The sequence below is a fragment of the Colletotrichum scovillei genome (assembly GCF_011075155.1).
Source record: "Colletotrichum scovillei strain TJNH1 chromosome Unknown Contig00004, whole genome shotgun sequence".
Lineage (NCBI taxonomy): Eukaryota > Fungi > Ascomycota > Sordariomycetes > Glomerellales > Glomerellaceae > Colletotrichum > Colletotrichum scovillei.
Genome location: NW_023336262.1, coordinates 2,362,852 through 2,390,386, shown reverse-complemented (window position 1 = coordinate 2,390,386; position 27,535 = coordinate 2,362,852). Strand labels below are relative to the sequence as shown.

The window sequence follows — 27,535 nt, the reverse complement described above, 5'->3', positions numbered from 1 at the left end:
GGATCGAGTGAATCCCTAGCGTCACTGTCAGGCAAGGCACTTATTACTTATCAGTCTGCCAGCTAACGGCAATAAGCAACCATTGACAATCAGTAACGTTCTCGACCAAGTTAAGCCCGTGGGGTGCCTCACTATTGTTCGTGCGGTCTACTGAGCTCACTTAATATTTGCCGTTTCGACAAGGAAGGTCGAGTGGATGAATCATTCATTGGGCTGAATCAAAAACAAACTGACTTGGCTAGAGCAGCCGGAGCACTGGATAGCCGACAAGTTTTCCCTTATTACGGACACTCTCTTTTCTTCCGCCGTGGCACGCGTGGATACGTGGCGTTACAGACCGGACTCAATGTCCTCTCCCGGCCGAACGAAGCCCACATATTGTGCAGTAGTTCTGAGAAATCGGTTAATAATGGGAGCTGTCATCCTGAGGCTTCCCGACGGAGCCCTCCAACTCGTCTCGTCAGGGGTACCCCGTCACACCGGTCAATACAAGGGGTTCCTCCGCAGCGACCAATGGGCATTCCCGCGGTCGTTAGCCCATAGGCCTCCAGGCTCCAAGACCTTCGAGAAGGTTTCAGGGCCCACACACTCCGACGCCTGAGTCCCCATCACGAAGCATCCCGCATAGCCTTGGGTATGAGGGACTTGCCTGTTTAGGGCACCATGGTTATCATGACGCAGCGCCTTGTGCCATTGGAAACAATGGGAAACGGAAGGCAGATGGAAGGGGTACCAGCATGAAGCAGAGGCCCCAGGTCACGATGGGGCCGTTTCTCATGTTGCATCCTTCCATTGTTCTAGAAGGCATAGCTTCGTCACCACGTATCAGACTGCCCGAGGTGATGACAACCGGCCATATCGTCCGGCCGATCTATATTGGTCGCCGACAGAATACGGCAGTCTGGCCGTGGTTTCTCGACGCCAGCCAGTCGTTGGAATTTGAGAGGCGTTTCGAACATTCATCACTAAGAGCCACGAGGTATCTCAGTATACATAAAAGTCTGTCACTAATCGACCCATCCCCATTGATAACTATGTCGATCGAACCGTCTCCAAAACAGCATTTGACCTCGGCAGAGGATTCTCCAGAGGCCATCCGCCTTTGCCCGGTCAAATGGTGTACGACATTGTTAATTCATAGCAGCTCGGTGCGGTGGAGTTCCTGGTGTCACGTTGCTCGAATGAATAGTATTTGGGTGCCCACGAAATTGACAAGCCCGGAGCTCGCCATCGGCACGACCCATTCACGATTTCCAAGATAGCAACGTGGAAGTCGACCAGGCCAGGGTCCTACCAGGCCTCCCGCTTGTCCCGCCGATGGTTCGTCAGTGGTTCACAGCCAAGCGCGATAGGCTCCAATATCTGCACCAGAAAGGCGTCCACCTTCCGTGGGGTCCACGAACGGGAGATAAACTCATTTCCTTGTCTCTAACTACCGGCGTTACTCAACCTTCTAGAAGTGATTAGCGTGGGGAATGGGAGATTGAGCGTCCCGGAATCCAACCTCAGCTTTTGTCGTCGGTGCGGTCTCTCAGTGTCCGCACGAAGTACCGTACCGCACACTGCACAGCCATCTCAAAGCTGGAAACGGACAGGAAGCCGATGCATCTATCAACACAACGAAAACGTGGAAGTAGCCTCGGCCAACGGCTGGCGTATCGGGATACCTAACTAAACTAGCGACAGCTCCATGGTCAGTAGACCGAGAACATCGTACCGCCAGGATAGTGAAAACCACGGCACGAGTCGATGCGTGGGTGTGAGACGGCGGCCGGCAACGTACGCTGAATGCTTTGTTCACCTGAATGAGAGTGCGAGATGCAGGTGGTGGGTGGCTTGACGGGAGCTAGCTCGCAATACAACGACTTTCACGTGGCGAGAGACAGCTGCAGTTTGTAGCCTCTGGTGAGCGGTCAATGTAGTATGCTGCACCAGAAACTTGGAAATCTTCAATGTCGGGAGCCAGTAAGAAGCCGAGGCGCTTCCAAGATATCAATGTTTGCCGGATGGGTGATCGGGGGCAAACAGCCGTTTCCGACACAGCATGCGCGAATATTGTCATCAAAAGTTAGGGTTTTCACCAGACTTTGGCATATTGGAATTCGGATACGATGAGAGCTGAGGCTTGCCAGCTTATGGAGCACAGGGAACAAGCTACAACCCCACCACCAAAACGACTAGAGGCAACAAACACGAGAAAAACTTGGCATCCCGTTTACCTCGGACTCGGAAACTCATTGGTTTTCTCGAGTCTCAAATCTTGCGAGCCTGCAGCACCCAACTTTTGAGGTCTTGGGCAGCCCTGAAACACGCTGTCTAGATGGTAGCCTCGGGAGAGGCAAAGTTGGGGGGAAACTTCACCTGCATCATGCCGAGTGATAAACGGCGAAGGAGTGCGTTGGTTTCAACTTATCGGACCTGCATTGCATCGATGTGTGGTGACTGATGAGCAGCCTTTCTGCGTGGATAAAGACGTCCGCATGGCCGCAAATGCAGGTGGTTGAATACCTATCTGTGCAAAGTAAGCCGAGCGTGCATATGGCAACACTCACTCAACCTATGCTGCAACTTGCACCCGAGAAAACGAACGGCGTGTTACTGAAGCAGAGATGGGGTGGAGGGGTGGGTGGGTTCGAGCCTTCGTCTGCCTCCAAGAAACCCATTGCTTTCCAGCAAACCGGCTGTCTCTCCGGGCCTCCGGGTACACCGGTGTCTTCTTTCCGGGGATTAGGGCGGGCTTGGGCGGAGTGGTGGGTTGCATTTTGCAGCTTGATGCAGGCAAAGGGCTCGCTCAGGCACACGGCGCACAAGGCCGCATTCAATTTCTTGTCCCGATTTTACCACATCAAAAGTTGACTACAAGTGGTCAATGAGACATCGCGTGAAGACCTACGTCGACGCAACCCAACGCTTGACGCAACAGTCTCTCTAGTCAAGTCTCTCTCCACACGATGTGTGTCGTCGCCACAAGTTCGTGATGATCAGAGCGCCGGGAGGCATCCCGTCGCGAAGCAGGGTTAGGTACTCTTGACAAAGTATCGAGACCTACGCGGCAATAGAACTCTCCATCACTGGGTCTAATACCCTCGGGGGTCGCGGCTACGTGAAAATCGCATCCACCAGTCTCGCTCGAGACCGGGCTATGATGAAGCAATCACTATCACTCACTCATGACATATTCCCCGAAATTCTATCTTGAGATACGCCTCTGGCCCTCCAATGGACCCTGAACCTGACCACGTTGATGGCTTTCTGTGCCCGACTTAGGATCAGGGTAATTGGGCTGCTAGCGGCTTGCCTGTGATGGCATCTTCCTGGGTCAAAATTACGATCTTCGGTCTCTAGTTGAAGATCCGAATGGGGCTCTGTCCAACTCGGGCGGGGGCGCCATCTTCATGCGGAAGAGAACCTTGCGTTGCAACACTACCAGAAAGCCCCCGGCTCGCGGAATAGAGGAATGAAAGAGGGACAATAGGATACAGAGAGAGAAACGAAAGACACACCACCAGTGACGACCTATGCTTGAACTGGTTCTCACCGCTGAATATCGAAATTCGGGGTCGTCACGTTTGCCGAATAATTCGGCCGATCTTCACCCGTTTGCGCCTGGGGAAAGTCTTCCCTTTTACCGAAGACGCAGAAGAGGTGTGTCCTTCGATGTGTCCGAGGTGGCTCGGATGGGACGTGGATCGCAGCAAGACGTACGAGAGTCACCTTTGACACTTGGAAAGCGAACACTATCCATCCGTACGGTTACGTAGCATGGGAACTACTGCGAGGCCATGAGCATCCACTATTGCTGTCGGCAGTGGCCTGAATGCAGCAGGCATTGCTTCTCGTCGGCCCTCTGCCGCTTACACACAAAAAAAATGATGCTCCCATAGTCAGACAGCGGTTGCGCTTCCTGCGTCCCCCCGCCCGCTCGAGCAATCAACGAACCCCGCACATTCCGGTTTGGCCCTCTGTAGCTTTCAGGCGGACGGCAGAAAGTTTGTCTACGTGGTAAGAGATTTTTTTTCTCGTTATCAATCAATCAATCGTCGTTGCTTTTCTCGCTAAGAAATGTCTCGCAGATGCTTTGACCTTCTCTCTATCAGGAACCAAGCACGGCGGCAGGCAAAAGGCTGTGGGCAGGCGGAGCGCTGGGGAGGGGATCCGCGCGGTCCACGCCAGGCTGCGCTGCGGCTGCGCTGCTTGACTCGATGAAGCGTCCGTGTCACATGCCGAAAGCTCTTGGGACGACACTGACAAGCCAGGGGATCCTCGAGGGGGGTTTGGTGGTGATGGATGGATCATGGAGGGGAGGACCTGCGGATCGAGAGAGAGGTGCCACTGTGTCTATTCGCCGGTCTAAGAGGTATGGATTTTTTGACGTTTGGCTCGGTTGGCTCATTAGGTTCCTGTTGGCTTTGTGGCTCGAGCCCTGATGCTGACGCCTACGCTATATTGCCCGGCGGCGATGTGGTACGCGCGAGAGAAGGAGACGAGTCCGGCCAAGATCTAGGGGATGTGAGATGTCATGGGCCGCTTCGCTCCGCGGTTCCGCGTCGTCGAGGGGATGCGTGAGGTGCGTTTCCCCGGAGAGGCGGCGCTGTGTCAAGTGACTGGCCGGCGATGCGTCCTGGATGGTGTCGAGGGCCCGTCCTGATTCAGTCTGGGCTGGGTTGGCTCTAGTCCGTCTGACCACCGGAACGGCGGCGAGAAGCGGGTTCGCGGGGAGAGGCTCCCGGGGCGTGTGTGTTTGCTCAGGTCGCTTTTTCGTCTTCTTCCCAAGTAACCTCGTGGCAGCAACGGGTTCCTGGTTGTGGTCTATCAATCTAGACCAAAGTGGCGCACTATTTTCTTCCTCGCGCTCTATCGGCGGTGGCGTTTGAATGGGCTGACTCGTAGCTCCGAGACCCTTACGACCCCAATGATGGGACACACACACAGAGAAAGAGAGACCTCTTCTGGCATGCTGTCGCCCTATCTCTGCAAAACTCACCGGACTAACGTTCGGGGACCATGAACTAGGTTTTTAGGCCGCCTCACCTTTTTTTCGTGTCTCACACAAGAGGCTCGGGGCGGGCCATTTCCAGCACACCACCACGAATTCCGTGTTTTTCTTTCTCTCTGATAGGTAAGCGGGGAATTTCTTCCGCTTGGGCTGAAAGACGCCGGCGCGCCGGAGGACAAAGAAGCCGTTGAGGGGGTGGGGCGCGGCCAACGGGGGACTACGGCGACAGAACATCATGTTGGGCTTGTCCGGCTCACTAGGTAGGTACTCAACTCCCAAGAAAGGGCGCCGCGTGGTTTCAGGCGGCTTGTGGGGTTATCTCTTGTCTTTTTTCTTTGAGGGTGTCGTGGTTGTGTGTGTGGGCGTATGTAAGCCCGTTCCTGGACGAGTTTGGCTAAGATGTATGTGTGTGTCGTTTGGTGATCGTCGAGGGGACCGGCGTGAGAGGACTATCCCGAGATGGTGTAGCAGGACCGGTGGGAGGCTGGTTACGTTACCGTGTTTTCTTGATCGGACGCGTTCTGCGCGACGAGGACGCGGCGAGGTTTTCGCGATTGTGAGCGATGTCGTCGTCCTCGTCGTCGTCGGGTCATCGGTTTTGTTGGAGGTAGCCGTGGCGTTGGGTTGGCGTGGTGTATTGCCACGGTGTTGGGCACAGACTCGATGAAGCCGTATCCCGTTTCTGAGGTTGATCGGATGTTGTGGGCTCTCACTCGCCTCGTATATTCAGTGTGAGTTCAGGTGGGCTGGGGGAATGGTCTGCATGCAGAGGTCAGGGGCTGTTGGGATCTCGAGATGTCGGGCTTGCTTGTGGTGGCTGTGTTGACCCTGAAGACAACCTGGGACGCTTTTTCTTTGGGGGTGAGAGGCCTTCGTTGATTGTAAGTCGTCGCCAGGTGCAATGCTTGATGGGGAACATGTAGACCCTAGTGGTTGTGATGGCTCTGATGACTATTGTCCCTGCGAATCGTCACCGTGTCCTTGATCTACAGGCTTTGAAGTGTTAGCGGCATGTCAGACCGATGTAAAGCGTTCTATGCGTGGGATTCCTTCTGTCTCGTGATGTGCCCGAATGTATGTCTGCCGTAATTGCCTCTTCTGGTTGGAAGGCTGGGGGGAAGAAAAAAAGGGTGATTCTTCTCTGATCATGTATGGTCGATGTGCCTACGTACGCCAGAGAATTCATTCTTTCATCATTGATACTAGCCTCTGGGCTTAGGTATCGAGAGAAGAATACCGGTTAGTTACCTTGTGTTGGTTGATGTTGCTGGCTTTTTCCCTCCCCCTCGATGTGCGAGTGGGAGTTTTTAGCCTATACGTCTCTTTACCTACTTGAGAGATGTTTTGCTGAATCATGATTTGCTGCTGGGTGTCGTTTTCCTGCTCGCCTCGTTACTTCTCTGTTGTGAAAGGTGATTTGACACGCCCTATTGGCGATGTGATGAGTTCAAGGGGTGAAGTAGGAATCATTTCCGTTGTAGAGGGACCTTCAAGGAGACAGCAACTCGGAACGTCTGTCCTTCATATGGTTGTTTACCGGGACGATTTTCTGAGGAAATGATGGCATCTTCGTCAATGCTATCATTCCCTTCCAATGTCCACATGCTTCCCTATGAAATTGAGCGTAGCCGAACTTTGGCATTCGAAATACTCAAGATTTACGAATCTACTCAAGCCGCAAATAGATGCCTAGTCCCATGGCGACCTTGTCGCAATCGAGGACCTCTGAACGCGAGTTCTCGCCGTACCTTGCTAGAGATAGTGATCTTGTTGCCAGTCTCCCTATTCTTGTTCGATGCGGTCAGGTCGATCGATAGGAGCGATAGGTGGATTGGAGCAGATATGCTTGAGTGACACCCCTACAAATCGGAGTTTGAGGCTTTAGGGGTCTAAACTTTGGATAAGTGGCCAAAGATACATTGACATGGTGTCGAAAGAGTCTACCATCGCAGTGAGGACGTCCGCGGCGGAGGTGTTTAAGTGGTCTTTCGTGATCAACAGGCGTGGCACCGAGGACATCGCTTTGCCCCTCATAAGAGCAAAATGATTCTTCGAGAGATCACTAGGGACATGTGTTTTTCATCTCAGACACCATCATCGGTGACGTTGGCTCTTTGAGCCCAACCGAGCCTTCACGCATAGACGGGTTTATAGCACCTTTGCACAAGCACCTGGCTGCCTTTGTAAGTTTAACATCTAGTTTAGTGATAGAAGATATGTCAAGCAGTATTCATGTCGGTAAATACTAAGAAACATACACGACATTTTGTTGCTAGTAGAGTTGATCTCGCCTCCTCAATCGTTGATGATACTGACGTCGAATCTTGCTGTAGGTCAGACCATAAATCGATTTGATCACACAAGAACCCTTTATGATATACGTTTAAGCCAGCCTGTATATCATTGTGTATAGTTTCTTTGTAAGTACGGCTCATCCCGCGAATACACGTAAAGAGACTGAGCATTATCGTGGTGGTATTGCGAAGCCCCTTTATTTGCGGTATGCTAGTTTGTGGATAGAACGCTTCCTAAAGTTACCGGTCATATGAATCTACCGGGATGCAATACTGGCTTAACAAAACATCGCGAAAATGTTTCCGCTGCCTTTGGTCAGCTATATATGATAACGAGGCAGAGAAATAGGAGACCTTTGTGGTGCACACTATTGGCAACCAATATGTGGAGAGCGTCAGTGTGTCAAGGCCGTAGTATATGTGATATGGCGCGGGAATTGCATGGTGTCTGGACTAACAAGCCGAGAAGGAAGAGGAAAATGACAGTGAACTGAGAGTCCTCGAGAGCAAGCGATAGAATCCCTCACCCTGACGACTTGGAGCAATTCAGACAAAAAGGAAACAGATACTTGGAAGGCCTCTGCCTTTTGACGATCATTCGGCTTGGCCACTCCGTAGCACATGGTCTGGAAGACGCACGATCGCCATCGCTCGCCATGTAGATTGATCGCTTGAAAGGGATTGTAGAAACCTGATTTTCTGCGAACACCATGAAGTGCTCCATTTGAGTCTGCCAGCCTCAACTTTGTGCACATATAAATGTCCTAGATTATCTTCGTGAACGTCTTTTCAGTGAGAACGAAAGACCACAGCACCTAGAGCCGCTCGAAGGTTACCCATCATGCCGAGATCCCACGGGTTGAATGATGCAAGCACATGCCCAAGGCTGTTTACGATCAACATAGTAGGCCAAATGTGCTCCAGAACCAAGTGTGCTTCCTTTGCCCCGAGATACTAATCAGTTATTTCTAAGTAGAGGTACAGAGGTATACCGAGAAGAATACTTTCGCGACGTAGGGGTGGGAGGAGGAAAAGGAGGAAGGAAGCTAGCTTCTGTTTGAAGTGAAGTATAGTGATCCTCATCTTTGTCGCTATACACACGCCGCCTCTACGATTCCTAGACGATCTCTCGGCCTTGAGACTCGCCATGGAGGTCTTCTCCCCACGCTGTGACCTTTCTATGGGACTGTTTAAGCTGGCAAAATTGGCGTTGTCATTGTATAGCAATTTACCGCGTTCCCGATGGTGTTGATGTTAAGTCTATATGGGCCTAGGCGAGTAAGACCGAGAGCAAGTAGCGTTTAGGACGCAGGAGTATGCAGAAAGCTCTTTGGATTCTGAAGAGCCATTGAATGGCATTTGCTTCTGGTGATTCTGTCCGGGAGGCTATGAGTTTCTTGACAAGCAGATGTCCCAGTCTTCAATACCCACATTTCAACCTCAACGAAGGGCTAACATCCCTGTATCGCTATCCCTCTCATGTCTATTGTTATTTGAATACTACGGCGGCGAGAACAATGAATGAGAGATGCTTCTCTCTGTATTGGAGTCACTTTGTGGGCTTCTTAAGACATCTGAAACCAGTCTTTAAGCTTGTCTTGTAGCGATCCTCGTAGCTGTGGGGGAACGGCAACGACGAGATTCGTGGCTGCTCCGGTCACCGCCAGCCCTGACGTCTGGAGATTCAATCGGCGAGAAGCAACGAAAAAGCGGCCTTTTATATGTTTGATTCACATGGATCTGAAGCCAGCTATTCATCCAAGTCACTGTCAGTTGCTGATGTAGACGAACAGAGTCTGGACTGCGTTTTGCTTATCTACCTTATACTATGCCAGATGTCGGCCCGGCATAGGAACTTGGATAAAATTTGGCAACATGGGAAATGCTTGTCATTCCTCGAGAAGAAGACCCTTGGCGAATCGAAGCGATGATTCTGTTCGTCAGTCTCTGATTTCCGCCTGACGTGGATTCTGCACACTAGTGATCACCAAGGGTACTCGAGAAGCATCTTGTGAGATTGTCTACTTCCAGCTAATGTCTATATTTCCTATGAGAGTAATCCTTTCTCCGGCAAAACAGTCGTTCAAAGATCACCTCAAATAATCATAAGTTAAATTAGCTGGGAAAGACTGCAGAAGTTCAAAGTCACACAGTAGCATTCCATCTCCGCTGTGGTAGGCTGGGTGACATCGTGCTAGCCCTAGTCCGCGAGCGAATGTACTGAAAGACTGGATGGCGCATTAAACACCACAAGGCCTGGCGATCATCAGAGTTACTTGAAACATAAGATAGACGTATGACTGAAGTGTGTTTCCTGCTGCAAAGGATAGAAGTGAGGTTGTCAGACGTCGACCGTGGGCCGAAGGTGGCCCGTATCCGTCCAGCCGCCCCGACAGCCGGTCCGATTGGCGACGGGTAGGACCAGGCCCCGTGCCATCGGCATCGGCGGGGTCAAGCGGCTCCCCCCAGAATTCTAGAGACGGCCTAGATCTTGGGATGGTCGGCGACCAACCAGTGAACGGTAACCGCCCTCCATCCCAAATTCCCCAATGGATAAAATCAGATAAAGCTCAAGAGGGGCCCGAGCTATGTCATGGGGTTCTTTTCTCACCATCTAATGTACACGTGAAGAAGACGGAAACTCGACTCGTCTCGTCTCATTTCTTTACAGCAGAGGACCTGCACTTGACAGCCTCATCTTGCTGAAACTTTATTCCTACGCTACTTTTTTCTCTACCACCTCACTACCTACACCATACTCCTCTCAACTACTTACCACCCTTCCAGTCCTCCACTGGCAAGGCATCCCAGGTCGGTCCCCATTACCGCATCCTCCGCCGCCGGCCGAGAAATTGCGCTAGCGAACGGCGGCATTGCATGAGGAAAACGGCACTAACGCACCTCCATCAGCCGCCCTGCGCGATCGCCCACCCAACCTTCTCCATACCTAAGCTCAACGGGGAGGAGAGCTTTCCCCAAGAGCCGAATTCTGGGCAAGAAACTTCTTAGTGCCATTTTTCGCCATTTTCGCCTTTCAAACCGTCTCTCCGCCTCTTGATCACGTCACCAGACCCTTGTTCTGGCGTGAGGGACGCCATCTTCAAACCGCGTTTTTGCCAGTGTGCCTCTCTATCTATTCGGTCTGAGGGCACTCGACGTCAACTGCCCATGTCTCGGACGTGATGGCCTCCGCCAAGGACGAAGCCGCATCGACGCCGGCAGCGGCACCGGCTACTGCTTTCCCTCCTGCACCTCCTCCACCGTCGTCCGATGCTCATCCACCGCAATCCCAGTCCTCTGCGACCGCCTCGCCGAGAGGGTTAAGTAGGCGCTCCTCCTCCTACGACGGACGCTCGCCAGCGTCCCCGCGCTCGCTCTCCCGGAGGCAGAGCACCAACGAGCGCATCAACGAGATATTAGAGGTACGTTCTTCTACCTGTAGCTCCTTTCGCTTCTGCATCCTACCCCATCGCCAACCGAGGATCTGGGACTGTGGAACCCTCTCTGCGGGTGTTTAAACGTGGTGTCGTCTACGAGCATGTACATTTCGCTCATCGCTTGGCACCGACCCTTCTGGCCGCCAATCCACGGCATTTCTCTCTGAACCCTATTTAATATTCTACGTTGACCTCGCTTCTCAGTTTCCTTTCTGCCCATCCCCATGTTCTGTTCTCCTTCCCAATTCCGGATCGTCTCTCCCCGTCTACCATCATACATACCTCCTCCTACTTACACCTTCTCCCTCTCTCCCAAAACAGAACGCACGAGGCCGCGCACAAGCCATGGGCGGCGGACTCTCAACAACCCGCTCCGCTCCCGCCAGCCCCCCGCGGCACTACTCCCGCGCGGACGGCTCCCGCGATGAGAACGTCGGCATCATCTCCCGCGGCCCGGACCGCAACTACCAGAGCATGAACTCGGCGCCGCAACCGTCCGGCGTCACCACCACGGCGACGGCTCCGGAGCTGGCCGGCATGCGGCCACGCAAGTCGGTCCAGTCGACGAGGAACTCCCTGCCGGCGCAGGCCGAGGAGGAAGAGGAGGACGAAGACTACGACGCCGTGGTTGCGCGGGAGGAACGGGAGAGAGAGGCGCAGAGGAAGGAACCCTGGTACACGATCCTGCTGTCCAGCTTTCAGAGCATTGAGCTGGAGAACAAGGGCAGCGTGGCCCGCGATCATCTGGCGCTCGGTACGTATTGCGCTCACACTTCGTCACGACACCTCAGCCCATCCGGGTCTGCTCCCCTCTCAAATCAGACGGTTCAGCCGCCTCTCCAACCCATCACGGTTCAACGCCTCTCTACGGCTGCCAATGGCCACAGCGTATCCCTTTATGAAGAAATCATCCTCCTCCCTCTCCCAGGCAAACGGGGGCCAACTCCCCCGGGCGCTTTAGCTCAGTGGAACACTCAGCTGGGGACTAGGGATTTCCACATGTCTTTCGAGACGGACCTCGACCCCTTGAGTTCGACTCCACGCTATGAGCTACTTTTTTTGCGATTTTTTGCATTTTTGGCAGTTTCACCTATGAAGAATCATGACAGCCGTATACAGCTCCAGCTACCCGGGACTAACTAACTCTTCTCACCAAAAATACAGAACGAACATTCCTCGCATGGCTCCGCACATCTCTAGCCTTCGCCTCCATAGGCATCGCCGTAACGCAGCTCTTCCGCCTCAACTCGTCCCTCTCGACGCCGGGGACCGACGACCCGAACAGCCACACCCTCCGCCAGCTGGGCAAGCCGCTCGGCGCGACGTTCCTGGGCATCAGCATCCTCATTTTGTTCTTGGGCTACCAGCGCTACTTCCGCGCCCAGCAGTGGGTGATGAAGGGCAAGTTCCCCGCGAGCCGCGGGACCATTATCATCGTGTCCATGGTGGCGTTTGCGCTGATGGCCGTGAGCTTGGTTGTTGTCGTCGTCGTGAGTCCTACGAGTAGGGAGCGGTGATTTATCCATCTTGTTTGACGTTTTGGTCTTTATACGGGGAGTTGATATGTTTGGTGTCCGAGTCTGGCTGCATGTGTTTGAAATGAGAGCGTTCTGCATCAAGGGGACACTTGGGATTTGAGTTGGTTGGAAGATGCGTTATCCGCATTGTGTCTATTTGCTTCTGATATAACGCGGCAATGAGCATATAATACCCTGATTTATCTACAATCGAGGATGGTGTAGCGCAACCAGCCATTTTCTATAGTGACGTGAGAAATCCGCCTTGAAAGCTAGGAGACAGAGTATACTTGAATGCGGTACTATAATGGCCGCGGAAATCGACATCATTGATATTTAAGCAAGTCCAATTTAATCCTTGCAAAATTGGGCGGCTCAGTGAGCACGCTCACTTGAAGACGAACTCGTCGTTTAAGTGACCCCTTCTCAACCGTCATCATGCATACTTGTATTATAAGTACCCTACCCTGCCGATCTCTGTCCGACCCGAAACCCACAAAGGGCAATTGCATCAGAAACACATCGCAAGACGCAGGTATCCGGCCCGTTCGGGTACCTCATCTCATCTCATCCCGTTACCTAAAAGCTGAGAGCAGAGGTGTCGAGAGCTTTCACCCCTCTAAAACCCCCAACCTATCAGATGACGTCAAAAAAGCTGAGCCAGCTGCACCTCACATTGTGGGGAACCCGCACAGAACCACTTACAACAGGCGCAGACAACGACACACACTCTTTCATCTCAACTGCAGCTCTCTCACCTCAACTTTCCCACAATCTCAGTATCACCACCCATTAACTTGCGCACACATGAGGTTATGAGAACTCATCTCGCCAACAAGATAATCTGATCCACAGTGATTCGCCAGGGGAGGAGAAATCACCAGAACCACGTCAATAAAGAGAACAGAAAACAAACCCCTCCCCAAGATACAAACCATGTCCCCCTCCACAGAACCCCTCTCCCCCCCCTCCTTCGCAACAACCCAACTCACCCTCCTCGAAGCCGAACTCGCCGCAGAAGTCTCGGAATCATCCGCCCTCGTCTCCTCGCACTCCCCCACGGCCCTCCAGCGCGCAGGCCTCGCCCTGCCCAACCTCGTCGTCACCGCCCGCCGCACGGGTCTAGGCGGCCGCACCGTCCTCGAGTTGTCCTCCGATCCCGCCGTTGCTTCGTCTTCCGGCGAACTGCCCGAGCATGGCCTCCGCCCGGGGGACATTGTGCTCATCTCGGAGCAGCCCGCGGGGAACGCGAAGAAGAAGGAAGTCAAAGAGCTCGAGAGTAAAGGGGCGAGAGGGGTGGTGACGAGGGTTCGGAGGGAGGTTGTTGGCGTTGCTGTTGATGAGGGGAAGGGGGAGGAGAGGGAGTTTACGGGGAGGGTTTGGATTGTCAAGGTTGCTGATGATGTCACGTACCGGAGGTGAGATTCTTCTGTTCTTGATTCATTTCCTTTTCAGTCGTCTGTCGGTCAAGGATCAAATGCTTGACAGAGATGGAGTCTGTCAGTGGCGTCACTTGGTGCCAGACTTCACGGAAGCAGGCTGGGCTCTCCAGGATTGATGACCTTGTAGTAGTATCAAACGCTACAACACCTAGTCGAGGAGCAGAAAAGGACTGACGGATGCCTACAGGATGAGCCAAACTATGGGCAAGATCGAAAAGATGACGGAATCGGAATACACGGCCTTCATGCGCGTCCTCTTCGGCCTCTCGAGCCCGTCACCGGTACCCCCGGACCTAGCATCCGACCCGGAGCTCGCAAAGATCCAATGGATCGACCCGTCTCTCAACGACTCCCAAAAGGACGCCATCCGGTTCGCCCTCGCATCCCGCGAAGTAGCCCTCATCCACGGCCCGCCAGGCGTGAGTCTTACTGAACCCCTTGAGCGACCCGATGAAAGAAACGCCATGACTGACGAGCAAGAAAAAAAAGACGGGCAAAACCCACACCCTAATCGAACTAATCCTCCAGCTCATCAAGCTCAACCTCCGCATCCTCGTCTGCGGCCCCTCCAACATCTCCGTCGACAACATCGTAGAGCGCCTCGCTCCGCACAAGATCCCCATCCTCCGCCTCGGCCACCCGGCCCGCCTCCTCCCCAGCGTCCTCGCCCACTCCCTCGACGTCCTCACCCAGACCTCCGAGGCCGGCGCCATCGTAAAGGACGTCCGCGCCGAAATGGACGCAAAACAGGCCTCTATCAAGAAGACGCGCAACGGCCGCGAGAAGCGCCAAATCTACGCCGACCTCAAGGAGCTCCGCAAAGAATTCCGCGAGCGCGAGCGCGGCTGCGTCGCGAACTTGATTCGCGAGAGCAAAGTTGTCTTGGCTACGCTGCACGGCGCGGGCGGACACCAGCTCCGGGACCAGCAGTTCGACGTCGTTATTATTGACGAGGCGAGCCAGGCGCTCGAGGCGCAGTGCTGGGTGCCTTTACTGTCTGCCAAGAAAGCCGTCTGCGCCGGCGATCATCTGCAGCTGCCGCCGACGATCAAGTCGCTCAATTTCAAGGTGAAGCCGCCGGCAGCAGCAAAGTCAGCGGTCCCCAAAGAAGACGCGGAGAAGAAGCAAATCAAGGGCATGACGCTGGAGACGACCCTGTTTGATAGGCTGCTCGCCCTGCACGGGTCATCCATCAAGCGCATGCTCACCACGCAGTATCGCATGCACGAGAACATCATGAGGTTCCCCTCGGACGAGCTCTACGAAGGGAAGCTCATCGCCGCGGAGGCGGTCAAGGAGCGCTTGCTCAGGGACCTGCCGTACGAGGTCGAGGACACGGAGGACACCAACGAGCCGGTCATCTTCATCGATACGCAAGGGGGCGACTACCCCGAGAGGAGCGAGGACGACGACAAGGACACCGTCAAGAAGGCAAAGTTCAGCTTGCACGGGGAGAGCAAGAGCAACGAGATGGAAGGGGCCTTGGTCCGGCAACACGTCCAGAAGCTGGTCGACGCGGGAGTGAAGCCAGAGGACATTGCCGTCGTGACCCCTTACAACGCTCAGGTAAGCCTGGTCAAACCCAACGAAGCCACCCCCCTTCGATTATGGATCTTTTGTTTGGAAATCTTGGGTCCGTCGCGGAGAGCCGCAAGGGCATGAAAGCTGACATCGGATGAACCGAACGCAGCTCGCCATTTTAGCGCCCCTGAAAGAACGGTTCCCGGGCATCGAGCTGGGCAGCGTGGACGGCTTCCAGGGCCGTGAAAAGGAGGCCGTCATTGTCAGCCTTGTACGGAGCAATTCCGTAGGAGAAGTAGGGTTCCTGGGCGAGAAGCGCCGATTGAACGGTAAGCTTCAAACGAGAGATGATCCCGCCGGCCGCGGCCAGGCTGGGAAGATCCCAGTATGCGGCCGACCGTTAGCGCATGAATGTTAATGCGTTCTTAGTGGCGATGACGAGACCCAAACGCTCGCTGACGGTGATCGGAGATTCAGAGACAGTCAAGAGGTGAGTCGGTTTGAGAAAATTGCTTTCTTTTTCCCCCTTCTTCCCCAAACCTCCCCCTTTCCTAGTTGGTTTTGGGACGTCCGGCGCAGAGCACCTCTGCAGTCTGCACAGATGGTGGGCAGGCTTGTCCTGAGACATTTGCTGAGCCGCGTCAAACGTCCAACATCTCGGGCCTGTTTCTTCTTTTTTCTTGCTAACTTGGGTTGTGCCATGATCAGAGGCAGCAACTTTCTCAAACGGTGGATGGATTTCCTCGAAGAGAACGCTGATCTACGTTACCCGGATTTATCGTCACTTCAAGGGTCCTGAAAGGTCTTTAAATTTGAGACGATTGGGGAGATCGTGGGCTGGCGGCGTTACCGAGGGACCATCTTCCATGCAAGGCCTGCCCCTCTCCAATGTCGAGCTTTATGCGACGAGAGGACTCGTGGCCAGAAAGAACAGACGATCTGGAATACCGACGAACCGGCTTTGTCGATGTGGTGGCCCGTCGTGGAGGGGTAGCTGGGATGAATCCTTATGCGATGGGATGTGCTGGTTTCCCAGCGATGCCAAAATAGGAAAAGGCTGCATTGTCTGACTTTTGGCGCGGCGTATCGTAGAATTTTGAATCGGCCGTTAACCATGCTCGCGGCCCACCAGGGGTTCATTGGGGGGGGAGGGTGCGTCCGTTGACGCAAGTTCCATGGGCGCGGGGGCATAGGCGACTTGGGTCGTGTCGTGCCGTGTCGTGTTCGCGGTCCTGGGCCAACGGACGAAAGAAGACGGGAGAGAAAGATTTTGGGTCCTTTGGAGTGGAGGGACGGGGGCACAGATGTCAGCCGTCACTGATCAGACGAAGAAAGTGGCATCCATGTATGTTTCAGGTTACTTTCCACGTCTGGCGACCTGTGCCATCCTTGTTCGCGTGGCCAGACCCGCCATATTCTCCTACCGAGGAGGAGGGGGATGCTTGACTTGGACGTTGCCCTCTCGGTCTCGACGAGATTGTGCGCTGGAATTCGCGGTGTCTTCGGGGTTATGTACGGAGTCTGCGGACTATTCGTACGGATAAAGTATTTGAAAGCAGACCTGAGACTGCGGCTGATATTGGGTTGCCCGCACCAAAACTCAACAAATCAGTCTCGATCCTTCTTGGCACAAGATATCACCTGTAATCTGACCAGGGCTCTCACTCCTGTGTTGGGTTGAAGCCATGTCCGTCGTAAAGACAAAACCAAAGTGAAAAAGCCTGTCACCCATCTTGGACTCTGTATATCTCGTTGCGTTGACTCTCGCTGCGTTGTGCACTCTGCCTTGGATCCGCGCAGCGAATACATCTTGTTGGTTATCGCATATGTTGTTATCAGATTGTACCATCCCGACTGCTCAGCCAATTTTGGGAAGCTTAGACATCCGGAGGTAGAGTGTGAGCTAGGACACTGCACAGCCCAGATCGCTCACAGTCGGTCGGCACATCAACTCGCTTCCAGAATAATGGTTCATCTCCATGTCTATGAGACATGGCCAATTCCGGGGCAAACCACCAATTGGATGTGTGTTCCGATGGCTGAGAGAGCGCTGGCGAGTAATGTGCTTTGCCAGCAGCTTCAGGCGTGCCATTTGTTATACTCGGCTCCTATAGATGCCGGCCGCTCGTGCTCTGGGCTGACGGGCGATCATAAGTCGGTTGTCTCGCTATATGATGCTCCGCCAAGGTCCACTGTGCAAGACGATCAAACCGTTGCTGGAGCGGGATAGCTTCTCAGGTGTTGAATCGAGGTTGGACTAGGGGGGCTACATTGACGTGATTGACTAGGCACGAGCACCCCGTGTGGGTGATTTGGCATGGCTTTGCTATCCGTACCGCCCACGTAACCGTAATATGCATTGCATGATGTTGGTTGTCTACGAGGGAGCCGCCGCCTTCCTGGATGAAGCTATATCGTGATCGCATATAGGCACCGGAAATAGCTGACTGGCCAAGAATTTTTCCGACACTTTGTTCTGTGCGACTCTGGCAAGGTGTTATAAACCAGAACCTCAAGGGCAATGGATTACGGCGTTCGCGGTGCCTTTGGCCGTCGCCGATAAAACCTCACGAGTCAGGGTGAGCAGGCCAAAGAAGCCAGCATACTGCGTTGCGGAGAAGCTGTCCACATTGATACGAGCCGTAGAACTGTCGTCGAGCTTCGCCCAGAATTGGAATGGTCTTGATCTAGGCAGACAATAGGGGACAGCGGGGGTCCTGCTGGATGGGCAAATGGCTTGCAAGCCATGTGGTGGTTTAGCCTCCTCTGAATCCTGCGGTGTGGGGCTGTCCCAAATGCAGTTGTATGGATACTGGCCTGTCTTTTGGACGCGAAGATGCTGCACGTCGTCGACGGGGGGGCTGGAAGACACGGCCGAGGAAGGGTTTCGCTCCTATAAGAAGGGGCTCAAAGTGAGTTGTGATAGAAACTTCTTGATTCTCACGCAGTATTGGAGTATTGATTCAGGTAGTTGTGCCGCAGCATCCAGAGGTTGCCGCTGGCGTGAACCAAGAATAGGTAATGCAGGTAGGTGGCAGGTGCATGCAGGAGGACGTGGCATGTGGTTGCAGCGATCCAAGTGAGGAAAACTCCGTCGTAATCTGCGGCTCGGTGGCACATTGAATTCGTCCGAGAGGCTAGCAATCACATCTCTGCAAGTGCAGCGTTGCTTCTGAGGAGCTGAAGCTGGCGCTACCACAAAAGATGAAGAGTCGTCAAGCAATCGGGATTCAACCAGCTAGAATCTAGTGTGAATGGCTGTCAGGTCTGACGGTGGCGGCGCCAGTGAGAGTGACAGAGGCATCCAACCGCAAATGAGATAGTGCAAACGGCCAGGCGGACGAGACAAGTTAGTGCCGTTGGTTCTTGGTGGCAGGACGCTCAGAATTCCAGCATTCCGTTTGCCAGGGCCTTCGCTCACTTCCTATTGGGGTAATGCAGGTGTTCGCTGATACCCTAGCGCGGCGTCATGATATTGGACGACTAGTTGGCGATAGAGGTCTTGGATGGCGCCGGGCGGGATCTGGCACGCCATGTCGGGTGAAGATGCTAGCTAGACTTGGTCGATTTCCGATGGTGTTGGTCGATGGCTGACAGACTAAGAGGTTAGACGCAGTGTGGATTGTTGGTCAATGGTAAGATTTACCAGCACCCTCGAGCAGCATGGCTTTGACCTCGTCTACGACTCGTCCGTCAACTTGAAGAACGACTAGGCTACATCATACAAGAGCGTGGGCTTGAGAGACGAGGCCTGTCGCTGGTCGATGCCTTCCCCCGTTCAGCACGGATAGAGTCGGGGTTTGGTAGCGACAAGGCCAAGAACCGGGTCGAGTGATGCGAATCTAGAGTCGTAGCGGGTGGCAGTATCCGTGTGTAGAGTAGTAGTATGTAGCCGTAGACGGCATCATCAATCACACACCGACTCTCGACGACTGTCTTTGGCTCTTGTTATCGGCCTGGCAGGCTTGTTGCAACCCGAGAACCAAACGAGGATGTAGGTAGGTACGCAGTACTGGTAGTCTCGTATCTGGCGATGCGAGGTGAGGTTGACACACACGGACCACAAGTCACAAAAGTGACCTCCAACCTGTGACCTCAACATGGATTCATAGAATGAGCCACGCCGGGACGGGCAGCGGGAGCGACTTCCCTTGTTGGGCCCCCATGTTGATGTGGAAAAAAAGAAAAGGAAGCAAAGACTGAAACAAGACGCCAAAAGCGGCAGCTCCTCGGAGGAGAAGTCGGACCAGCAATCCGGGTGAAATGGAGCCGGCAGGGCCGGGAATTGCCTTTCCACAGACTCCATGCTCTTTCCTCCCAGGCCGTTACTCTTCTTCTCGAATCCTTACGAAGTATTTACCCACGGAAAGTTCTTACTCAGTGCCGCCTGCAGATATCATGTCAGGACCACAGACGGCGGCAGTCACGCAGACAGGAGGAGCTTTCTAAAGTAGTCCCCACCAGAGGTACTTCTCAGGCATGGTATCCGTACCTGGTACCCTAGACATCTACAAAAACTTCGTACCATCTGTCGACTCCTCATCTCACAGCTGTCAGTGCAGGTGAGTCGCGCATGTGGGGGTGGTCACGGTCGTTTAACAAGCAGGTCGCGTGGATCACAATGACCTTTTAGGCATTCGGGAGGGTAAACTGTTTTGCGTTGAGGCTGAGACACTGCATATCCGTGGGAAAAAGTGTGGTCCTGGAACTGGAACTGCCACTGACGAGATGAGAGAATCCAACGATTGATGCCCAGGCCTCTTTTTCATAGCTTTGTATGGGCACTACGGAGTTCTTATTTTTGCCAATACATTGCTCACATACCATACCTTATTCAGTCGGTGTAACGAGCCCCAATATTGGCCATTTCCATGCCACTTTTCACGATGATTCGACTTCAACATGCCCGCCCCCCCGCTCACCACCCGTTCCCTTGATCGGCGCCTGGAACATTGTTTGTTGATGGCCAGAAGAGCCGACGTCGCTGGCTTGGTGCTTGCCTGGATGAACAGTATCACATACCGGTACAATGTGGTAAGACCTAGGTCATTGTCTACGACCCTCGTTCTCCTACATTCCACTCATCCCTCACGCCGCTCATACACGCCCACGACGCCCAAGACGCCCTCCTCCTGCGTATGGACGACACACGATATCTCAAACGTGATAATTGGTCAAAGTCAACGTCCACCCACGTTCCTCGTCCAATCCCGACTCATTCTCAACCACACAGACCTACCACAACAACAGACACCACACGCAACTCTTGCAGCTCACGTCTAGTCCCGGCTCTGTGTCCCCTGGCAAATGGCCTGCTCCGACATGCACAACAAAAAGGTGGCTTGCCTTGGATGGGCAAGGACACCGAGTTCAGTTGGTCGAGGTGTCACCGTCTGCGCCTCTAGCGCGACGACCACCACTTCCAGTCCTCCGAGACTCAAGTCCACGACCCCCAAATGTCCAATGGCTCATCCAATGGCTCCTCCAAGAGTCCAAAAACTCCAACATGCTCTTCCAGCCAAGGGGGGTCCCACGTCCTTTCTCCTTCCCCACTGCCCTGGGCGCCCCAAGCACTGGCCTCAAACAAGGGCCATCCCCCGAGCCAGGGAAGCCAAGAACGACATGGAGCAGGGGGCGGCGAGCGAACGGCGACGGCGAAGGCCACGAGGGGCGCCGGGGGCACCACCAGGGAGGGCACCCTGACGAAATGAAATGGAAACCGTCATGGAATGGGACGCATCGGCTTCCATTGCGGCTTCAAGCTTGCCTTTGACCTCGGACCTTTCCTGCTGCCCCGTCCCGTTACTCTGTTGAGCAATTTGCGTCTCTGTTCGCTCTCTCTTCTCTCGAATCGACCTTGACAAGTCTGAGGACAAGACATGATGTGCGAATTATGTACCATAACATGCCATGGCCATTCAGTCCAGATTTGGAAAACGCGTCTGCATGGACGGTGGCTATCCGTGCCGTAGACGCAGAAAACCAACGGCTGGCCTGTCCTTTTTCTCGAATCTTGCGGCTTGCGGCTTGCAACTTGCCCCATCACTGTATCCTAGACGCGGGCCAATACGCACCATTGACGGCGTTCCAATGGTCCGTATCCTCCTGGTCGTGCATGCATACTTGTTTCATCGCGCTAGCATCTGCGTCTGTTCTGCATCTGCCTCTCTGGTCTTTCGTAGTGTAGGTAGTGTATGGATACATGGTCCCCATCAGAGCTCCCCGCCCTTGTCTTTCCATCTCCTCGAGTCCCTCCCCTTCAGGAACCCTTGCTGGTTCGTTGTAAAGTCTGCTGTACCTCGCAAAGTACATTGTACACATCGTGCGCCAGAACAACCGATCCAGATACATGCCATTGCTTTCCCTTTTCTCCCGCCCTTTCTGTCCTTGTTTGTTTCTTTTTCCTCCTGCCCTCTGCCGTGTCGTACTTTTTGCCGTTGTAGACACGCGGAACGAGGAATAAAGAAGCATCTTCTGAACCAACCGCATCTCTTCGCTTCTTCCCCGACCAGTCTTACAACACATCTACTATTACCTATTACTTGCCTATCGGCTTATTATTCAAGTACGAATACCTGCCGTACCATATTCCTTGCTCCCTGATCTCCTTCAGGTACCACTACTTTGCTCTCACGTTCCCTACACCTCTACCACTATTCATCACGCATTCCTCTCTTGTCGTCTAATTCATATCGTTCAACAACCATTCTTCTTCCACGCCCTACCTCTCGGGCTAAGCGGCGCGCTATACGCTACCGCCCGTTCTAATCAACATTTGCTCCTCCGGCCCGCCTCGTCAGCCTGTCGCAGACCTGCCCGGGTGCTCCTTTGATACATGACGCATGCGCTGCTAGGGTCCCCCCTTCTTAGTTGCTTAACTACTACCCCAATCCTCGATCCCGTCGTGGGTTTCTCTCCTTTTATTCGCCTCAGTTCTCGTGCCTTGATTGTCCACTCGACATCCTCCTCTCCTCTTGTACGGATACTCAGCGTCACCGCGGCTGTAGAGGGCGCATTTCGCCACCTCTCCGCCTCTCCGATTCCGACAGGCCTAGACGACAAGCCGCATTGCTGTCTATATGCACCATGAATCAGGTTCCAGCATAGATCACCACCTGGCCTAGACATCTGGGGCGTCCGATCAAGAATCCCACCCAGCCTGGACTGGCGAACCGGGCATTGACATTGGCATTGGAACTAAACAAATCGTCACGGCACGGCACCGGACGCATCTCGTTGGCAATCCTCTTGGGTCTCACCAACATTATCTCTACCCTTCCTCGTCATCTCTCTTCGGACCTCACCACACTTCATGGCGTAACAGGGGTCGACTATCAAATACAACGCTCTTCTTCCTCCGGCCTCCTTCACACACTCGCTCTAGCCTAGAGTCACGCACGAAGTAATCACCTATTGTTGGAACTGCCATGGGCCTCTTCAAGTCGGCCAACCCACCCGCCGCTCCTGGCGCAGTCCCTCGATCTTTAACGGGCCAGTCCATTCGGGGCAAAATATCTGGCCCGATTCCTATCCCTAGCCCAGTCGACGACGAATTTCCAATGCGCAACCCTGGTACCGGGATTGCTACGCCTCTGACCGAGGGCGACATGAAGGAGCAAATGATGCATCCGCCGCAGGCCGAACAAAGGGCCGGGTCGATTGTCTCGGTCCCTCAGCCTCAGCCCGAAGTTTCACAGGCCCCGAGAGCAGACTCGGTGATTGCACCGACGGGTTCCGCCGGTTCTGGCTCCGGTTCAGCATCATCACCAACATCGGCGACACACGCGACACAGGCCAACACGCCCCAATCACAAAGAAGAACAAACGCATCCAGCAACTTGCGGTATTCCGCCGTGAGTGCGTCATCTGAACAGACGGGCGCAAGCAAGGATCGTCCACAGCGCAAAAAGTCAACATTGCGCGGCGCGTTGGGGAAGCTTTTTGGTCGCAAAAAGAAGACGAGCTCTCAGGGTTCGACCGATTCGCAGCGCGTATCGACGTACAACGCCTCGAACCAACACAAGAGCGTAAGTTTCGGCACCGGCTGCTCCCGTACCATGGCATTCTTTCTGGACTTGGAGACTGACGGGGGACGAACAGGACACTTCCGGGTTAAGCCGAGTCAAGGAAGCCGAACCAAAGCGATCGGCGTCCTTGCCGATCACCGAGTACGACAGAGCATTACGTTCTCACTCTATTGGGCCCCAAGACATCACCGCCATTGAGAGTGCGCGCAATTCAATCAACGTCGACCCATCTCTCTATCAAGGCCACAAGAGGGCGGCCACAGCTACCACAAGTCAGATCTACTCGGCTCCTTTCAGGAGTCGCGAGGGAGAGCTTGCCGGCCTCTCGCCTCGTCCTGCAAGCACTCACGTACGTGGGAGCCGCCTTTTCACAGATGACGATGACCCCGAAGAAATTGGGCGAGCCATCACTAGTGATGTTAGCCAAAAGCGCCGATCCAGGAGTCTCAGTGGAATGCAGAATCCAGAAGGACGATCCGAAGTTCGGCGCAGAAGCGACGAAATCCGATATTGGAGAGAGAGCTATGACCCAGCCTTCATCGCATCGCCGGCGTCATCCAATATTCCAGACCATGAAAACCAGTTCACGGGCATGGCCCCTACCATAAGCATGCCCGAATCCCCAATTGAGCAGGGACAGGTGCACACACCACCTCAACCATTCTCGTTTGGGAACTTGACGCACATGAATGTCATGGCTGGCATGAAGATCACGCAGGCAGCCAGCATCGAGACGCGCATAGAGACGCTGGAGGAGAGGATGCACCGTGTGGAGGACGTGGTGACGCATCTTTGCAACTCTGTTCCTGGATTCCAGATCCACATGAGCCAGCCGCAACGTCCTGCGCCTTCGGTACCGGGTTCGAATCCATCTTCTCAGACGACAAGCACCGCAGTCAATCCGGCACTGCAACAACTCTCGCGCCAGCAAGCCCCAGTCTCTCGGTACAGCAGCTCTGCACACTCAAAGGAGTCTCACACCTCCTTCGGCGAGACTCCCACGTATGTGGGCTCTCTTCAACTCCCTGCATCCATGAATAGGCCGACCTCGAATTCCACCATCCGTGGCGTGACGAGCTTACCGGCACTATCTCGTGTCGAGCCGAACAGGGCACAAGAGACCTTTACAGCGGATCACTACACGATGCTTCTCGCGCTGCTGGAGACGGAGAGAGCCTCTCGACAGGCCCTAGAGTCTCAGGTCAAGAAGTTGACGAGACGCCTGAATATGATCTCTGGGCCTAGCGGTCACGGCCGCATGTCTCTGGCAATGGAGCCTCCCCCGACGGCCAAGTCGTTTGGCAGCGTGTCTGCCTTTGACCAGGATTCATCCGATGAGGAGGAGGAAACCGCGTCCAGGAATCGGCAATTTTTGGCTGAAGATTCTGGCGTTGGGACCGGCCCCGGGGACGAGGACTCGTACTCGGAGGTTTTCGCGACGCCAAGGGAAGAGCAGCATCACGGCTACGGCGCGTTCGGGGAGGAGTTGCGCGACGAGGACGAAGACCCCCAGCGAAAGAAGGCAGCCAGGACATTGTCGCTGAGCCAAATGACGCTGGGCAAGAAGCCGTCGTCGACAGGAGTGCGGATTTGATGTTTGATTTGCGGCACTGTTTTGCATTGTTTTCCATTTCAGGTTTGTCATTATACCCCGGGAGATGTTCTCCCACTCACGAGGCGACGATGACGATTCTGTTCTCGGCAGCCGTTGAGTTGAAGGCGTCTCCTGTCTTTGCGATTCGGCACAGATACCTGCCCGCAGCTTTTGACGGGCTCAGCATTGTCATAGTAGCGAAACATTTTCCGTTTTAATTTCTTACTTTTTCTACCCGTACATATGACTGCCCATTTCCATTCTTGACGATCTGGTTGGAACAGTCTTTGTGGGATACATTCCATTGACGAGAATTTTTGTTTTCTTTTTGTTTTATTCAAGCGTGCGGATATCTTGGTGAGAGGAAGGAGGGAAAGGCCAGAGAGCCTTCTACCGGTGCAATCGTTTTTCAAGGACGATAATGCCCGCAAGAAATGGAAGAGGTAGTTGGTCAGGTAGCCACAACTTGGTTCTGCAGGTTGTGTGCGTGTATAACATGAAAATGTGTGCCCTCAGTTGGACACGGATTAGTTCCAATGATGACAAGACCCAAAGTGCTCCGCTGCTTTAGATGCAAGATGCACCAGGTGTGTGGTATACTCCGAGTGATGCACAACTCAGACAGACAGAGCAAGACAAACAAACAACGGGCCCGAATGACAAGGCCACCCAGTCGTAATCTCCGGATTGTCATCTCGGGGAAGAGAGGCCAGAATGTTTCGAGAAAATGTCCAGGGCCCTCATCCTTACCATCAGGCTAGGTGAGTGTAACGCGGATTCGGGAAGCCGGGCAGCGCGATTAGTGGCTCAGCTCGTCAACATGGTGTCAGCTCGCCCGCACTTGGTGATGGCGTTTGTCAGTGACAGCCTGATGAGTACCTAGCCATATCGCTCCGCTCCGCCCCACGCCCGACGAAAGCCGCACTTTGCAGGTAAAAAGCTTCCCACAGCTCGAAAAAAGCCGGGCCAGCTGGCCAGCCGGAATCGACGCTATGTGAATAATGTTCCAATTGGAATACCTCGGGCTTTCCAGAAAACTAGATGCTAGGCAATCTTAGTTCAATCCACTCATGAGTCGCTCCATCCATAGGTCCAGCCAACTCCGCAAAAGATTAAGATTGAATGATACGGATAGAGGATTTGTGGATAACGTAGGTAGCTTCTCCGCCAACTGGGTTGGGGAGTATGGGAGGACCCAAAGGAGTGAGGATTTGAGTGGGCACCTACGTAAGCACAACTCTACCTGGACGGAGGCCGTTATCAGTGGGCTAAGCTCTTTGCACAAAAATGCGAACCACGAATACGGATACAAGGAATTGGGGGGGGCATTTTTCTTCTGCGAACAAACAAACGCACATACCACCCAACCTCTCTCTCTCTCCTCCGCCCGCGGTTTCTTGCCCCTCTTGATTACTTCAACTACACACACGTAACTCCGTTCATCCAACCCCTCGTTGTTCGTGTTGCGCGATTGATAGCTATCGATTGCAATTGAACGTACCGGCTTTCTGACCTCTATCGAAAAGGTCAGCGGATATCTTTGGCGAGCCGAGCCTTTTGCGCTTTATAGAGGGAATTCTTTCGTCGCGACAGCAAGCTCGCGCGCATTGGACCTCTCTCTCTTCGCAACCCACAAAGCCGAAATAAACAAGAAAGCCGCCCAACATGTCCGGCTGGGTCGATTGGTCAAAGACCACGCAGTCCCGCAACTACCGCGGCTCAACCTCCTTTGCGACGTTCATGATCATCGGGCGTACGTCTCCCCTCCTTTCCCCCTTCCCCCGTCAGCAACACGCGCATTGAGAGCATAGACATCACAAAAGAAAACGAGAAACTAACACCTCACCCAAACAGCAACCTGCTTCTTCCTAGGCATCCTCTTCGCCTCCTTCCCCTACGACTTCCCCCTCCTCTGGACCTCGGCCCCCGTCCCAGAAACCTTCTTCACCCACCTCGAAACCCACCTCAAGTTCATGCACCAATCGCCCCCCCTAATCGGCCGCCTCCTCAACATCATCGTCTTCACCGGCTTCCTCGGCTTCTTCATCAAGCTCTTCCGCCCCTCGGAAGCGAACGTCCTCTTCGACGGCGCCTCCCTCGTCCTCTACCTCATCGGCGTCGGCGTCTACATTACAAACATCGTCAAGGGCCTCCGCTCCGTCAGCGCGGGCATCTGGGACGATCCCAACTTCACCGGAGAGGTCAAGGACGGCCCCGTCACGGGGGAGATTATCCTGGGCAAGGAGGATAGTTTGAAGGTGCTGGCGGCGAGTAACACCATTTTGGCGCTCGTGTTGGTCGGTGTGCTGGTGCTGCAGGCTGGGCAGTGGTATGCTGAGCGCAAGGACCGCGAGGACTTTGCGAAGCTGGAGAAGGAGGAGAAGGGGGCCAAGGGATCTGCGAGTAAGAAGAAGCAGTGAATACTGGGCGGGTGAGGTCTCTTCTGAGTGTTTGCGCAGGCGGGGTGTTCCGCAGAGATGGGCAGTGTTGAGGGGCCGCGGCATATCGTGATATTGGCATGCCCTCTTCGACTTTAAATGCGTTGATGGTATTTGAGGTGACATTTGTCGACCGCATCGGTTCAAAATATGGATCACTGTATGAGGCGCACCATCAGTGGACAGGCACATCGTGCCTCATTCAAAATATATCATGTATCAACGCCATTCTTTTTGAATTTTGATATTCGGGCTCTATTTAAACCCTG

General features: G+C 54.0%; 4 protein-coding genes across 4 annotated transcripts; all 4 read left to right on the top strand.

Moving 5' to 3' along the window:
- Positions 1-9,924: 9,924 nt before the first annotated feature.
- On the top strand, positions 9,925-12,540 carry HER10_EVM0010177 (uncharacterized protein). The gene is made up of 3 exons (XM_035483111.1): positions 9,925-10,712; positions 10,932-11,481; positions 11,892-12,540. The coding sequence occupies exons 1-3, from the start codon at positions 10,473-10,475 to the stop codon at positions 12,242-12,244; spliced, it is 1,143 nt and encodes a 380-aa protein (XP_035335285.1). The 5' UTR covers positions 9,925-10,472; the 3' UTR covers positions 12,245-12,540.
- A 451-nt stretch (positions 12,541-12,991) lies between these two features.
- Positions 12,992-16,859, top strand: HER10_EVM0006856 (uncharacterized protein). The gene is made up of 4 exons (XM_035476429.1): positions 12,992-13,662; positions 13,874-14,105; positions 14,176-15,252; positions 15,377-16,859. Exons 1-4 carry the CDS (start codon positions 13,181-13,183, stop codon positions 15,623-15,625), a joined length of 2,040 nt encoding a protein of 679 aa, XP_035335047.1. The 5' UTR covers positions 12,992-13,180; the 3' UTR covers positions 15,626-16,859.
- Positions 16,860-21,588: 4,729 nt separating this feature from the next.
- Positions 21,589-25,514, top strand: HER10_EVM0008161 (uncharacterized protein). Its single transcript, XM_035477693.1, has 2 exons — positions 21,589-23,234; positions 23,308-25,514. Exons 1-2 carry the CDS (start codon positions 22,635-22,637, stop codon positions 24,826-24,828), a joined length of 2,121 nt encoding a protein of 706 aa, XP_035335139.1. The 5' UTR covers positions 21,589-22,634; the 3' UTR covers positions 24,829-25,514.
- A 641-nt stretch (positions 25,515-26,155) lies between these two features.
- On the top strand, positions 26,156-27,535 carry HER10_EVM0011678 (ER membrane protein SH3). Its single transcript, XM_035481102.1, has 2 exons — positions 26,156-26,581; positions 26,683-27,535. Exons 1-2 carry the CDS (start codon positions 26,494-26,496, stop codon positions 27,246-27,248), a joined length of 654 nt encoding a protein of 217 aa, XP_035335391.1. The 5' UTR covers positions 26,156-26,493; the 3' UTR covers positions 27,249-27,535.